General features: G+C 45.8%; 1 protein-coding gene and 3 non-coding genes across 4 annotated transcripts; all 4 read left to right on the top strand.

Moving 5' to 3' along the window:
- Positions 1–2,357: 2,357 nt before the first annotated feature.
- On the top strand, positions 2,358–2,519 carry LOC121438113. Its single transcript, XR_005973057.1, has one exon. It is a non-coding gene; the product is annotated as a U1 spliceosomal RNA (small nuclear RNA).
- A 976-nt stretch (positions 2,520–3,495) lies between these two features.
- Positions 3,496–3,570, top strand: Trnan-guu. Its single transcript has one exon. It is a non-coding gene; the product is annotated as a tRNA-Asn (tRNA).
- A 2,320-nt stretch (positions 3,571–5,890) lies between these two features.
- Positions 5,891–6,295, top strand: LOC121438047 (histidine triad nucleotide-binding protein 1-like). The gene has a single exon (XM_041638247.1). It carries the CDS (start codon positions 5,915–5,917, stop codon positions 6,293–6,295), a length of 381 nt encoding a protein of 126 aa, XP_041494181.1. The 5' UTR covers positions 5,891–5,914.
- Positions 6,296–9,278: 2,983 nt separating this feature from the next.
- LOC121438099 lies at positions 9,279–9,442 on the top strand. The gene has a single exon (XR_005973046.1). It is a non-coding gene; the product is annotated as a U1 spliceosomal RNA (small nuclear RNA).
- The last annotated feature ends 2,798 nt before the right edge of the window (positions 9,443–12,240 follow it).

Genomic DNA, 12,240 nt, shown 5'->3' with positions numbered 1-12,240 from the left:
ACCAGATATCAGGTTGAGGTTGTCACAGGGGTCTCCTCTCTTCCCACACTGATTAAAACTTGGCTTTGTTATTTGCCCTGCTGTCTGTGCTATCTGGAAAGAGCAAGAGTTTCTTACCCCAAAAGGAGGATCCATAACTAACTAGACCACATTATGGCCATGTTAAAGGCCTCCCATCTCCCCAGAGCTATAGGAATCATTCACTGCTGGTCTCATCAGAATCTAGTCATCTCTAAGGGATCAGACTCCATCATCTCTAAGGGAAACAACCAAGCTGACCAAGCAGCCAGGGCAGCAGCCTTCCAGGCCCAGACTTACCTCAATCACCTCAGGGGGTTCATACAGTACGGCCCACATTCTCACAGGCACCAACTGACACTTGGCCAATTCTGTCCTACCTACATCAACTCTTCATCCAAATAGTCAGGCTATGTCTCACGTTGTCAAGGCTCACTTCTAACACAGCCCGGAGGACTTAGAGTTCTTAAAAACTATCACTGCCTCTTATAAAATCTGTCAAAAGTCAGATTCCAAGTCCAAGTATCGTAGCTTCCCTTTTCCCACCCACCAGGCTATGGGCTCCCTTCTGGGGACTGAGTGACAGCTTGATTTTACTCATATGCCTACAGTCACACGGGTTAAATATTTCCTGGTTTTTGGTAGATACCATGTCTGGGTGGATTGAAGTATTTCCCATCAGTAACAAGAGGGTCCAGACAGTTTCTGTTGCCCTTCTCTGGGAATTTAGTAACCATTTTAGAATCCCAACCTCTCTCCAGTCATTGTTTCAAAAACATTGCGAAAAGGTTTTGAGACACAACAAACCTCTCCATGAACACAATAATCCAAATCAGTCCAAATCAAACTGATACAGAAAAAGCCCATGTTTTGAATGAATACTAATGCTTCTGGTGGCCTTCCAGGCCTCAGAGAGGAGATGAGGAAATAAGAGAGAAACCACAAGTTTGTCCCTGGGGGGGGGGGCAGTTTAAATACCCTGTGGGAGTGGTCTTGAGCATTTCTGGGGAGGGGTCACCCTTAGACAGGCTTTCTCTGAGGTGAATTCTATACAGAGGCAATGCCCAGAGGAAGGGATTTGAGAACTTTCCACTCAAACATTCCAGACTTTTTGTGTATTTGGATGCCAGGGGCGGAGGTGTTGCCTTAACCCAAACACACTATAGAAGAGAAATTGCCGCGTATGATGCAATGATAAACGGTACGATCATCTGAAAACCTTAAATTGCTGTGTTATGTCTGCATGTGGGCTAAAGAGGTTTTAAGGGGGTCAGGCACGGTGGCACAAAGCTCTTCTTGCCATCACTATGTAGACAGACAGTGTCTGGGGTGGGGGTGGGGTCTTGTGGGAGGAATGCAGAGAGGCAGAGAAGAACAGAGAGGGAGAGATTTTAAAGGGACATAGAGAGGGCTTGCAGGCAAGGGCTTGCTGTCAGGATTGATCATCCAAGAGCTTGATCCACGGAGCAGGCACAGCAGAAAGAGATCCGACTGCTGCAAACTGTCCGCTGGCCTCCACACGCGAGTCATGGCACACACACACCTGTCCCTCCCCCACAAACACAACACAGAAAAGACTGCTTACTTATTTTGTGTATGTGTTTTTATGCCTGATTGTATGTGTGTGCTCGATACACATGCAGGAGCCTGAGGAGGCCGAGAGAGGGCAGAGTGGATCCCCTGGACCAGGAACACAGACTGGGGTCACCCCAAATACCATGTCCAGACTTAGTGTCAGTCTCATGGTGTTTCTGTAGAAGGAACAGAGAAATCCATACATCAAGAGCCTTGTAAAATGCAGTGGTGGAGACATGAGGTAGGCAGGTTCGAGGGTAGCTGGAGACCTCTGCTGTAGGGCTGGCTACCCTTGCTGCCTGGCTTCTCTGACTTCCTATTGGCAGAAGTTAGGGGTCTGCGGGTACATAAACCAGCGACAAGGCTTTTAGTGCACGGCTGTGAGCAGCCATTGGCTATTTGTGGGTTAGAGAAAATTCAAGATGATTTGTCTCTGGTCCTGAAACACTCCATCCAGCTCTCAGCAAGGAAGAAAATCCATCAGGCCAAAGGGACAAATGGGATGGGTGTGATGGCACCCTTAGGCGCCGGTTGTGGGCGTGGTATATGCAAATGAGGGTCGCGCAGGGATGCTGCATCCACAGGCTTTGCGGAAAGGCTAGGGATTTCCAGTGCAGCATGGAATGGAGCGGTGATTCGCGGGTGGCAGCGGGGCGCAGGAATCAGGTGCGCGTCCAGGGACGTCCCGAAGTCTGCGCGGTCAAGTGATCATGTATTCAAACACAGTGCCGGTGGGGCTGAGTCATGGCTACGGGAAGTAAAGCACACTCACCCAGCTAAGTGAGCACTGTCAACAGGGCTTTGGTTTATTCAGGCGAGGGTGACCGAATTGCACTAGTTTTGTTCTGGCCCCTGTGATTTCCCCAAATTCGGGAAACTCGATTGCATAATTTTTATTAATTTGCGACTGCGTTTGTCGTCTCGGCTTGTGCCATTTCCTCATATTTGATAACATCCGTTCCTTTCTTTTTCTTTCTTATATGTTTCTTTTTCTGTCTTCCTTTTTAAAAAATAAAAAAGTCTGTATTTTTGCCCATCCTTGTTAAGAAAACAAAAACATCGGCCTTAGAATTGGCATCTTTAGGAAATTATGTCCTGGGTTAGTGAGAACAACCCTTCAGGTCTGGAGTTTTTGTCTTAAAGTTCAGGAGCACTTGTAGGAAACTATGTCCCAAATGTTGGCTTGAGACTCCAGACTTTCCTTAATTCTTTCCTGCACTTAACATGCACCAGACGCGGGCTCGGGACCAGCACATCCCTAGCTGAAAGACAGAAGCCTCTGGTAGAAAGCCTTTGTTCTGATTCATTCGAAACAAAACAAAACACCCCTCATCATTTTGTTATCTTCCTAACATAAATCGGCTTCCAACTGCATCAGCTCAGTTCAAAGAAATCTCTAGGATATGCCCTGGGGCTCCCCTGGGCCCCACCTCCTCTGGTCCCCGCGGTTCATAGCCCCCAATCACACCCCAGGCCACCCTGGGTGGTTCCTCTCCACTCCGGGTCAAGTTCGTCCATCTCCATCCCGTCCGAACTCCCTGAGCACTGGCACCGCACTCGCCACCTTTCCCACACGTGTCCCGCTGAGGTTCCAGCACACACCTGGGGTCTCAAAGGACCGGACCCTAAAGCGGACTTGGGCTCCTTCCCGGAGTCCGGCCGGGCGCCGGGAACGCGCGTCTGCCAGAGTGGAGTCCACGGAGGCCACGAACTCCGGGTGACGGCCAGGTCTCAGCGTCCTCGAGTATCCAGGTTAAAAACTTTCGCGGGAGCTGGGGAAGATTTGGCGGGACACTCGGGACGCAGGGCCTTTGGCTTTGACGCCTCCTGCTCCGGATGCTCCGCCATGGACCTTTGGATATTCCTGAATCACCAAGGTGACCTGTCAGAGGTCTGTGCAAAGTCTCTGTGGCTCAATTGGTTAGTGCGTTGGGCTGTTAACCGAAAGGGCGGGTGGTTCAAGCTCACCCAGGGACGATAGCCTTTAGGCTTTTAACAAACAACTTTCCATACTTACAGCCATTTGTGTGCTGACTTGCCAACTGGAGAGTGCACACTGATACATTCTCAGAATTTACAAACCACGAAAAACCTTAGCTCCTGTATTTAAGGCATTCATTACCTTGCCTGTCACATGCTGTCTGGTAGGGAAATCAGCAAAGTCAATTTGTATACTTTTTTGATGGAAAGATGTGCGGTTGGGAGGGGGACACCTGTGTACAACAACCTCCTATTGTCTTTGGTTTACTTGGGGGTTGGATACTGTGAGAATCCTTTCTTATTAAAGGAAAATTATGAATAGCAAGTCACCAAAGCGCAGGAAACAGACCAGGTTTTAATAAAACGGGTAAATATTGCACCACTAAGTTGAACTGGAAAATACACTGTGCTGACTAGAATAAAACAGCATACCTTTCCAATAGTCCAAAAATATTATTTTGGAAGTATATCAATGTCTGAGTCAGATATTCCTGGCCTTAATTAGACACCAGGTAAATGTGAGCACCTGTAAAACTCTATGTCTGCCCTCTAGTGGAGCCCACACAACACTGCAGGGAAGGCTCTGATTATCCCTATAGCCCAGAACGTGCATTTTTATTTTAAAAAAAGTTTTATTTTCTAAATAAATTGAACCTATTTGTGTATCTTCACTAGCAGCTGGGGCGTCCCCGCCCTTTGTGTTTCTCGTGGAAATTACTTGGACTCTGTGCTCTGAAACCAGCTTGATGAGCCCTCTACTAAGCAGCTCCTGAAGGGCTGCCCTGGCCAAGGAACCCTGAACCTTGAGTCTCTCAGGGACCACAGCTGGAGTAATAAGCTTACAGTTAGGAACGTCCTTACAGCGTTTGTTATATGGAGCCTTGTCAAACAGGACTAGATTGTTGAGCCTGCCCTGAACTTTGCCTTTGGACCACTTCTTCCCTTTGGCCTTGCCACCAGACTTATTTACTGGGCCTGTGTCCTTTTGGGCCGACTTTCAGTCATCTTTCTTCTTGTTGTCACCCTTGGGCGGCATGATGGAGCTCGGAGAGTGGAAAGGACACTGCAGCCTCCCTAAGATGTCGGGAAAAAGTCAGAGGTAGACAAGAGAAATATTTCTTATTTCTCTTATTATGACTTATTTTGTCATCCCACAAAGAAACAAAGAACACTTTTTATTTTGCTCTTCACACACACCCTGCTTTTTACCTGGTATTTGTTAAGAAAATTGGTATTGGAAGAATTCCAGCTCAAAAGGCTCAGAAAATATATTCAACAAAATTATAGAAGAAAACTTTCCCAACCTAAAGAAGGATATTCTTATGAAGGTACAAAAAGCTTACAGAACACCAAATATACTGGATCAAAAAACAAAAAACAAAAAAATATCCCCTCACCATAAAATAATCAAAACACAAAACATACAGAATAAAGAAAGAATATTAAGAGCTGCAAAGGAAAAAGGTCAAGTAACATATAAAGGCAAACCTAGCAAAATTACACCTGACTTCTCTATGGAGAACTTGAAGACCAGAGTGTCCTGGATAGATGTGCTGCAGACACTAAGAGACCATGGATGCAAGCCCAGACTACTATACCAAGGTCAGCTTTCTTTAACCATCATTGGAGAAATCAATCTATTTCAGGACAAAAACAGGTTTAAGCAATACGTATCCACAAACCCAGCCTTACAGAAAGTACTAGAAGGTAAACCTCAACACAAGGAAGCCAACAATACCCACTATATCACAGACATCTGATAACCCTCCACCAAAACAACTCAAAGAAAGGAAACACACAAACACTACCACCAAAATAAATAAACAAACAAATAAATAAATAACCTGGTTAACAACCACTGGTCATTAATATCACCTAATATCAATGAAATCAATCACCTATAAAAAGGCACAGGTTAACAGAATGGATACAAAAACAGGATCCAACATTCTGCTGTTTACAAGAAACACAACTCAACCTCAAAGACAGACACTACCTCAGAGTAAAAGGCTGGGAAAAGGTTTTCCAATCAAACAGAACTAAGAAACAAGAGGTTGTGGTTGTCCTAATATCTAACAAAATTAATTTCAAACTAAAATCAATCAGAAGAGATGAAGAAGGACACTTTAAACTCATAACAAGAACAATTCATGAAGTCTCAATCCTGAATATCTATGCCCCTCATATAAAAGCACCCACATATGCAAAAGAACTAGAACTCAAATCACACATCAAACCCCACACACTAATAGTAGGAGATGGACAGGTCAACCAGACAGAAACTTAACAGAGAAATAAGAGAACTAATAGGGCAGCGCGGGAAGGACAGCGAGTGGCTGCAATGGCTGACGAGATTGCCAAGGCTCAAGTGGCCAAGCCCGGCGGCGACAAGATCTTCGGCAAGATCATCCGCAAAGAAATCCCCGCCAAGATCATCTTCGAGGACGACCAGTGTCTTGCATTTCATGACATTTCCCCTCAAGCACCAACACATTTCCTGGTGATACCCAAGAAGCATATAGCCCAGATTTCTGTAGCCGAAGATGACGACGAAAGTCTTCTAGGACATTTAATTATTGTTGGCAAGAAATGTGCTGAGGACCTGGGCCTGAACCGGGGCTATCGGATGGTGGTGAATGAAGGTGCAGACAGGGGACAGTCTGTCTACCATATTCATCCCCATGTTCTCGGGGGTCGGAAGATGAATTGGCCTCCTGGCTAAGCAGGTTGGGGCTAATTTTCCCTTCTCTAGGTAGTGACTCAGTTGTCAAGCTCCAGTATGTTAAATGGCACACATAGTTTTGCCTGTGTATGGAGAAATTGAAGAGATCATTTAAAATCCTGTGCCTAATAAAAGACAATTGTTGCAAAAAAAAAAAGAGAGAGAGAGAGAGAGAGAGAGAGAGAGAGAACTAATAGATGTAATGAACCAAATGGTGCTGGAATAAATGGATTTCAACTTGTTGTAGAATGAAAATAGATCCATACCTATCCCCATGCACAAAACTCAAGTAAGTCCAAATGGATTAAAGACCTAAATATAAATCAGACCACACTGAACCTGATAGAAGAGAAAATGGGAAGTAGTCTGCAATACGTGGGCACAGGACACCACCTTCTACATATAACCCCAGTAGCACAGTCAATAAGAGCAACAACGAATAAATGGGACCTCCTAAAACTGAGAAGCTTCTATAAAGCAAAGGACACTGTCATTAAGACAAAAAGGCAACCTACCAAATGGGAGAAGATCTTCACCAACCCCACATCAGACAAAGGTCTGATCGCCAAAATATATAAAGAACTCAAGAAACTAGACATTACAATTCTAAATAATCCAATTACTGAAGTGAACGGAGAATTCTCAACAGAAGAATTTCAAATGGCCACAAGATTCTTAAGGACATGTTCAACTTCCTTAACTCAGGGAAATGCAAATCAAAACAACTTACACCTGTCAGAATGGCTAAAATAAAAAACACCAATGATAGCCTGTGCTAGAGAGGATGTGGAGTAAGGAGAACACTCCTCCATTGCTGGTGGGAATGCAAACTTGTGCAACCACTTTGGAAAGCAGTGTGGCGCATTTTCAGAAAGTTGGGAGTCAACCTACCTCAGGATACAGCAATACCTCTCTTGGGAATATATACCCAAGAGATGCCCAATCATACTACAAAAGCATTTGTTCAACTATATTTATAGCAGCATTAATTGTAATAGCCAGAACCTGGAAACAACCTACATGCCCCTCAATGGAATAATGGATTCAGAAAGTGTGGCACATATACACATTAGAGTACTACTCAGTGGTAAAAAATAAAATAAAATAAAATGATATCTTAAATTTTGCATGCAAATGGATGGAAATAGAAAACACTATCCTGAGAGAGAATACCCAGACCCAATAATATGAATATGGTATGTACTCACTCACTATAGAATTCTAGCCATAAACAAAGGACATAGAGCCTATAGTTCACGACCCTAGAGAAGCTAAGTAATAAGGTGAACCTATAGAAAAACATATATAGATCCTTCTGGAAATTGGTATCAGAGAAGACGCCAGACAGAAGTTGGGAGCGTGGGGATGGGGGTGGGTGGGGGAAGGGGAGAGGGAGAAATGGGGAGAGAGAAAGGAGAAGGGGAGGGTTGTGGAGAGCTTGGAGGAGGGGGAGGGTTGAGATGTAGGAAGGATGGATATGTGAGCAGGGAAGGAGATATCTTAATTGAGGGAGCCATTTAGGAGTTGGCAAGATGCTCTGGAGAGGTCCCCAGGAGTCCACAGGGATGACCCCAGCTAGGACCCTGGGCAGTGCAGAAGAGGGTGCCTGAACTGGCCTTGTCCTGTAGGCAGACTGATGACTATCTTAATATCACCATAGAACCTTCGTCCAGAGACCGATGGAGATAGATAGAGACAGAGACCCACATCAGAGCACTGGACTGAGCTCTTAATGTCCAGTTGAAGAGTGGAAGGAGGGAGAATATGAGCAAGGAAGTCAGGACCACAAGGGGTTGGCCTTCCACTGAGACAGTGTGCTAATGGGAGCTCACTAAATCCAGCTGGACTGGGACTGAACGAGCATGGGAACAAACTGGCCCCTCTGAATGTGGCTGACAAATGGTCAGAATGAGAAGCCAATGATAATGGCACTGGGATTTGCCTCTACTGCATGGACTGGCTTTTTGGGATCCTATTCTATTTGGATGCACACCTTCCTAAGCCTGGATGGAGGGAGGAGGGCCTTGGACTTCCCACAGGGCAGAGTGCCTTACCCTCTCTTAGAACTGGAGGGGTAGATGAGAAGGGAGTGAAAATTTTGATTGGTATTATTTATAAAGTAATAAAAAAGAAAGTTGTTACTAGGAAATAATGAAAACAAAAAGAAAATAGGTATTGGCTTTCAGAAATTATTCCTTAGGAAATTAGGTACTGTGTTAATGAGAAAACTCTGAAAGACTTGAAATTTGGAATTTTCTGCCTGAAAGCCAGAGTACTTTTTGGCAACTGTCAAAATCTAGGTTGCTACTGCACTCCAGACTTTTTACCCCCTTGGTTCCTGTACTTAACATGCACCAGACCCTGACTCGGGAACAGCACATCCCTTCTCAAAGCATGTTTTAAATTCAGTATTCACTAAATGAATTGAATGAATTGATACAGTTGTTAGACAACAATTCTTCTCCCTACCCCCCCCCCCCCCCCCTTTTTTTTTTTGGTTGAGGCTGGCTCACTTGTTGCCTCTGACTTCGTGTTGATTGAAGATAGGGGTTTGTCGCTACACAGGGAAACCAGCGACAGGGCTGTTAGGCCACGGCGGTGAGCAGCCATCGACTATTTGGAAATTTGAGATAATTCAAGATGATTTGTCTCTGATCCTGCAACACTCCATCCAGCTCTCCTCAAGCAAGAAAGTCACCAAGCAAAGGGATAATGAGGATGCCTGTGACGTCACCCCTGAGTGCTGGTTGGAGGCGTGGTCTATGCAGATGTGGAGCACGGAGGAACCGTGGCATCAGCACCATTTGAAGAAACACGCTGGATTTCCAGCGTGGCGTGGAAGGGTGAGCTGGTCCGCGGGGAGCATCGAGTCGAAGGAATGGGGTGCACGTCCAATAAGGTCCTGGAGTTTGTGCAGCGAAGTGACCGTGTGTTCAGAGTGGAGAGCCGGTTGTGCTGAGTCTGGGCTGCAGGACCACAAAACACAGTTACCTGGCAGGGGAGATACCTTGACCATGTAGGTGGTTTTCCTAGGGTGAGGCTCACCCATTGCACTTGGGGTGTGTTGATCCCTACTATTTCCCCAAATGTGGGAAACTCGGCTGCATAACTCTTTTTAGTTGGGGACTGTGTTCGCGCTCTCCCCTGATCTTTCCTGTTTAAAAAGGCAGACAACTTCTTCCTACTGCTTTGTTTTTCTCTCTCTCTTAACTTCTATATCTATGTTCAGTCTTTCCAGGAAAACTTAAAGCCTCGGCCTCATATAAAATATGTTTAGGAGTTTAGTCCCTGGTGTAATGAGAACATTTCTTACAGTCTGGAGTTTTTGTCTTAAAGTCCAGGAGCAGGTCCACGGTGCATATTCTCCAATCTCACCCCAGGCCATCCTCGCCCCAGTCCATCCCTCTGCATAGTCTCCAATCCTACCTCCCTCTGCATAGTCTCCAATCCTACCCCGAGGCCACTCTTGCCCCTGTTGGTCCCTCTCTACTCCGCGTCAAGTTCTTCCATCTCACTCCAGTCCGGACTCCCTGAGCACTGGCACAGCCCTCGCCGCCTTTCTCACAATCGTCCAGACAAGTCTCAGGCACACACCTGGGGTGACCACCCCCTCGGGCGTCCCTGCTGGGGTCTGCAAAAAACCTGACCCTAAAGCTCACTTGGGCTTCTTCGCTGAGTCCTGATCGGCTGGGAAGGCGACTCTGCCAGTGTGGAGTCCAGGGAGGCCCCGACTCCCAGGTGTCCTCGGGGTCCAACCGTCCTGAAGGCGCCTGCATCCCTATGTTCTAGTTTTTTGGATGAGAGAGGGTACTCTGACAACTATTGAAAGAGAAAAACAGACATCAACCAACGCAGTCATAAAACCCTTGACCTACAAAATGTCCTGTCTACAAAATATGAAGGACAAAAAGAAGGTGGCAAAATCTTTGGGAATAGCCAACCAGTGTCTGAATTGACTTAAGGCCCACACTACAAGTAGGAACTCACACCAAACACTTGTTTGAGTAACTAAGAATCAGAGTAGATAGATAGATAGATAGATGATAGATAGATAGCCCAGTAGTATATAGCCCAAACCAAGGGTAAAACCTGAAAAAAAAAATTAGTATTTGGTTTTAACTTAGGTCTTTGGACTATCTGCTACTATATACCTATATCTATCCAGACATTGAACTTCAGTCTTCAGTCTTAATGGAAACACCTTTATCATTTTTTATCCAGCACAATATGAAAACATACACACATCGCATAGCATATATGTGGGCCTCATGGTAGTTTGGTGCCTGTGCAGTTCAGAAAAAGGAGGAGGATCCCCAGGATCTGGAGTTAAATAGGTGTGAGCCTCCATGTAGGTGATGGGAATCGAACCTGGGTCCTCTGCAAAAACAGTCAGTGCTCTTAACCAAAAACCTATCTCTTTAGCTGTTTACTGTGAAGGCTCTTTTCCCTCTGAGAAGCCCTGGCTATCCTGTAACTCACTATGCAGACCAGGCTGGCCTGGAACTTAAAGATCTGCCTGTCTCTGTCTCCTGAATGCTAGGATGAAAGATGTACATCCTGAGGACTCTGAAGAATATAAATGTTTTTACGGCAGTGAAGGGCAACTCTAAAATAGCTGAAAGTTTATTTGTATATTTATCACAATTGAAATAATTGTGTGTGGGACAGGGTCTTGCTATGTAGCCCAGGGTAGTATCAATTTCCTGCCCCTGCAGCCATCACATTTTGTGTGCTGGGCTGACCTGCCCGCACCTCCACAATCAGACTCATTTTTAAGGATCACCTGGGGTGTATGGTGAAACAAACATCACAAAGACAGAGTTGGCAATCATGGGGGCTGTGGGAACCCCATTTCTTCTGCAGGGTCTGAACACCCACTGAAAGGTAAAGTTTCAAATCATGACACACCAAGACCAAGTTCGTAGCACATAAGAGACTTATTTTCCCCAGAGGAACAGAGGGCAGGAAGTAAGAACGAGATATAGGAGATAGGGGATGAGGGAGAAGGGACAGGAACAAGGGAAGGGGACAGGGATATTTTTCTGGAGACACAAAGAACTGATTCTGGATACAGAAGAGACAGACTTGGCATATAGGGAAATGATGATTTATGAAGGTGAAATGGAAACCCCTATGTTAGGATGAGGTCTTTAATTTTAATTGGACAGGTTGATTTGATGAGTCAACGGGGGCTTGGATGTCTGGACTTCAATAATTGATTGCTGGACCTTGGTGGGTAGTCAGGCTCAGAAGGGGGAAAAGGCCATATAAAACAATAGACCTTTTGGGGTTTTCTCCAACACTGGGAATGGAAACCAAACCTCACACACACTGGACTAACACTCTACCTCTGAGCTATAGCCCCAGGACTGACCCTGCACTAGCGAGGCTGAGGCAGGGGGTTAGAAGTTCAGACCAGCAGGACTACTCATCAAGACCATGTCTCACATAAAGACATAATAAAGAGCACACAAATTCAGAGGAAGGCAGAGATGGAGACTGGTGGGATGGGACTGAGACTCAGGCCATCCACGTCCCAGATCCTGGAAGAGGCAGGAAGGAGCCTCTACTTGGACCCTCTGAAGAAGGCAGTCTCCAGGATTTGGGACTTTCGGTTTCCAGAACCAGAAAATTCCATCCCTGCTGCTTTAAGTGATGTGGATTGTAGCCACTTACAACAACCCAGCACCCACATCAAGGTGCCCAGGAAGTTACACGGTGTGTTCTACATGCAGTGGTTTTGGGATTCTACCAACGAGTCCTGAAGGTCACTGTGGCCTGCTGTCTCTCCCAGATAAACAGGGTGAGAAGGTCCCTGTGGAGCCTCCCCTAATTCTACAAAACAGCTCAGATAATTTCATTCTTCCTTCCTGAGACCTCACTCTCGCCATCTGGGGGATATGGTATCCTGGAGACAGCACTCCCCCAAGACCGTGCTTGACCAC

Source organism: Microtus oregoni, unplaced genomic scaffold (genome assembly GCF_018167655.1).
Source record: "Microtus oregoni isolate MIOR12 unplaced genomic scaffold, Mior012 000054F_ref0000373, whole genome shotgun sequence".
NCBI classification, from domain to species: domain Eukaryota; kingdom Metazoa; phylum Chordata; class Mammalia; order Rodentia; family Cricetidae; genus Microtus; species Microtus oregoni.
This window is presented reverse-complemented; position numbering and strand designations above follow the sequence as displayed.

Excerpts from the sequence above, each read along its gene's own strand:
- LOC121438047 (XM_041638247.1), top strand. The coding sequence starts at position 5,915 with ATGGCTGACGAGATTGCCAAGGCTCAAGTGGCCAAGCCCGGCGGCGAC.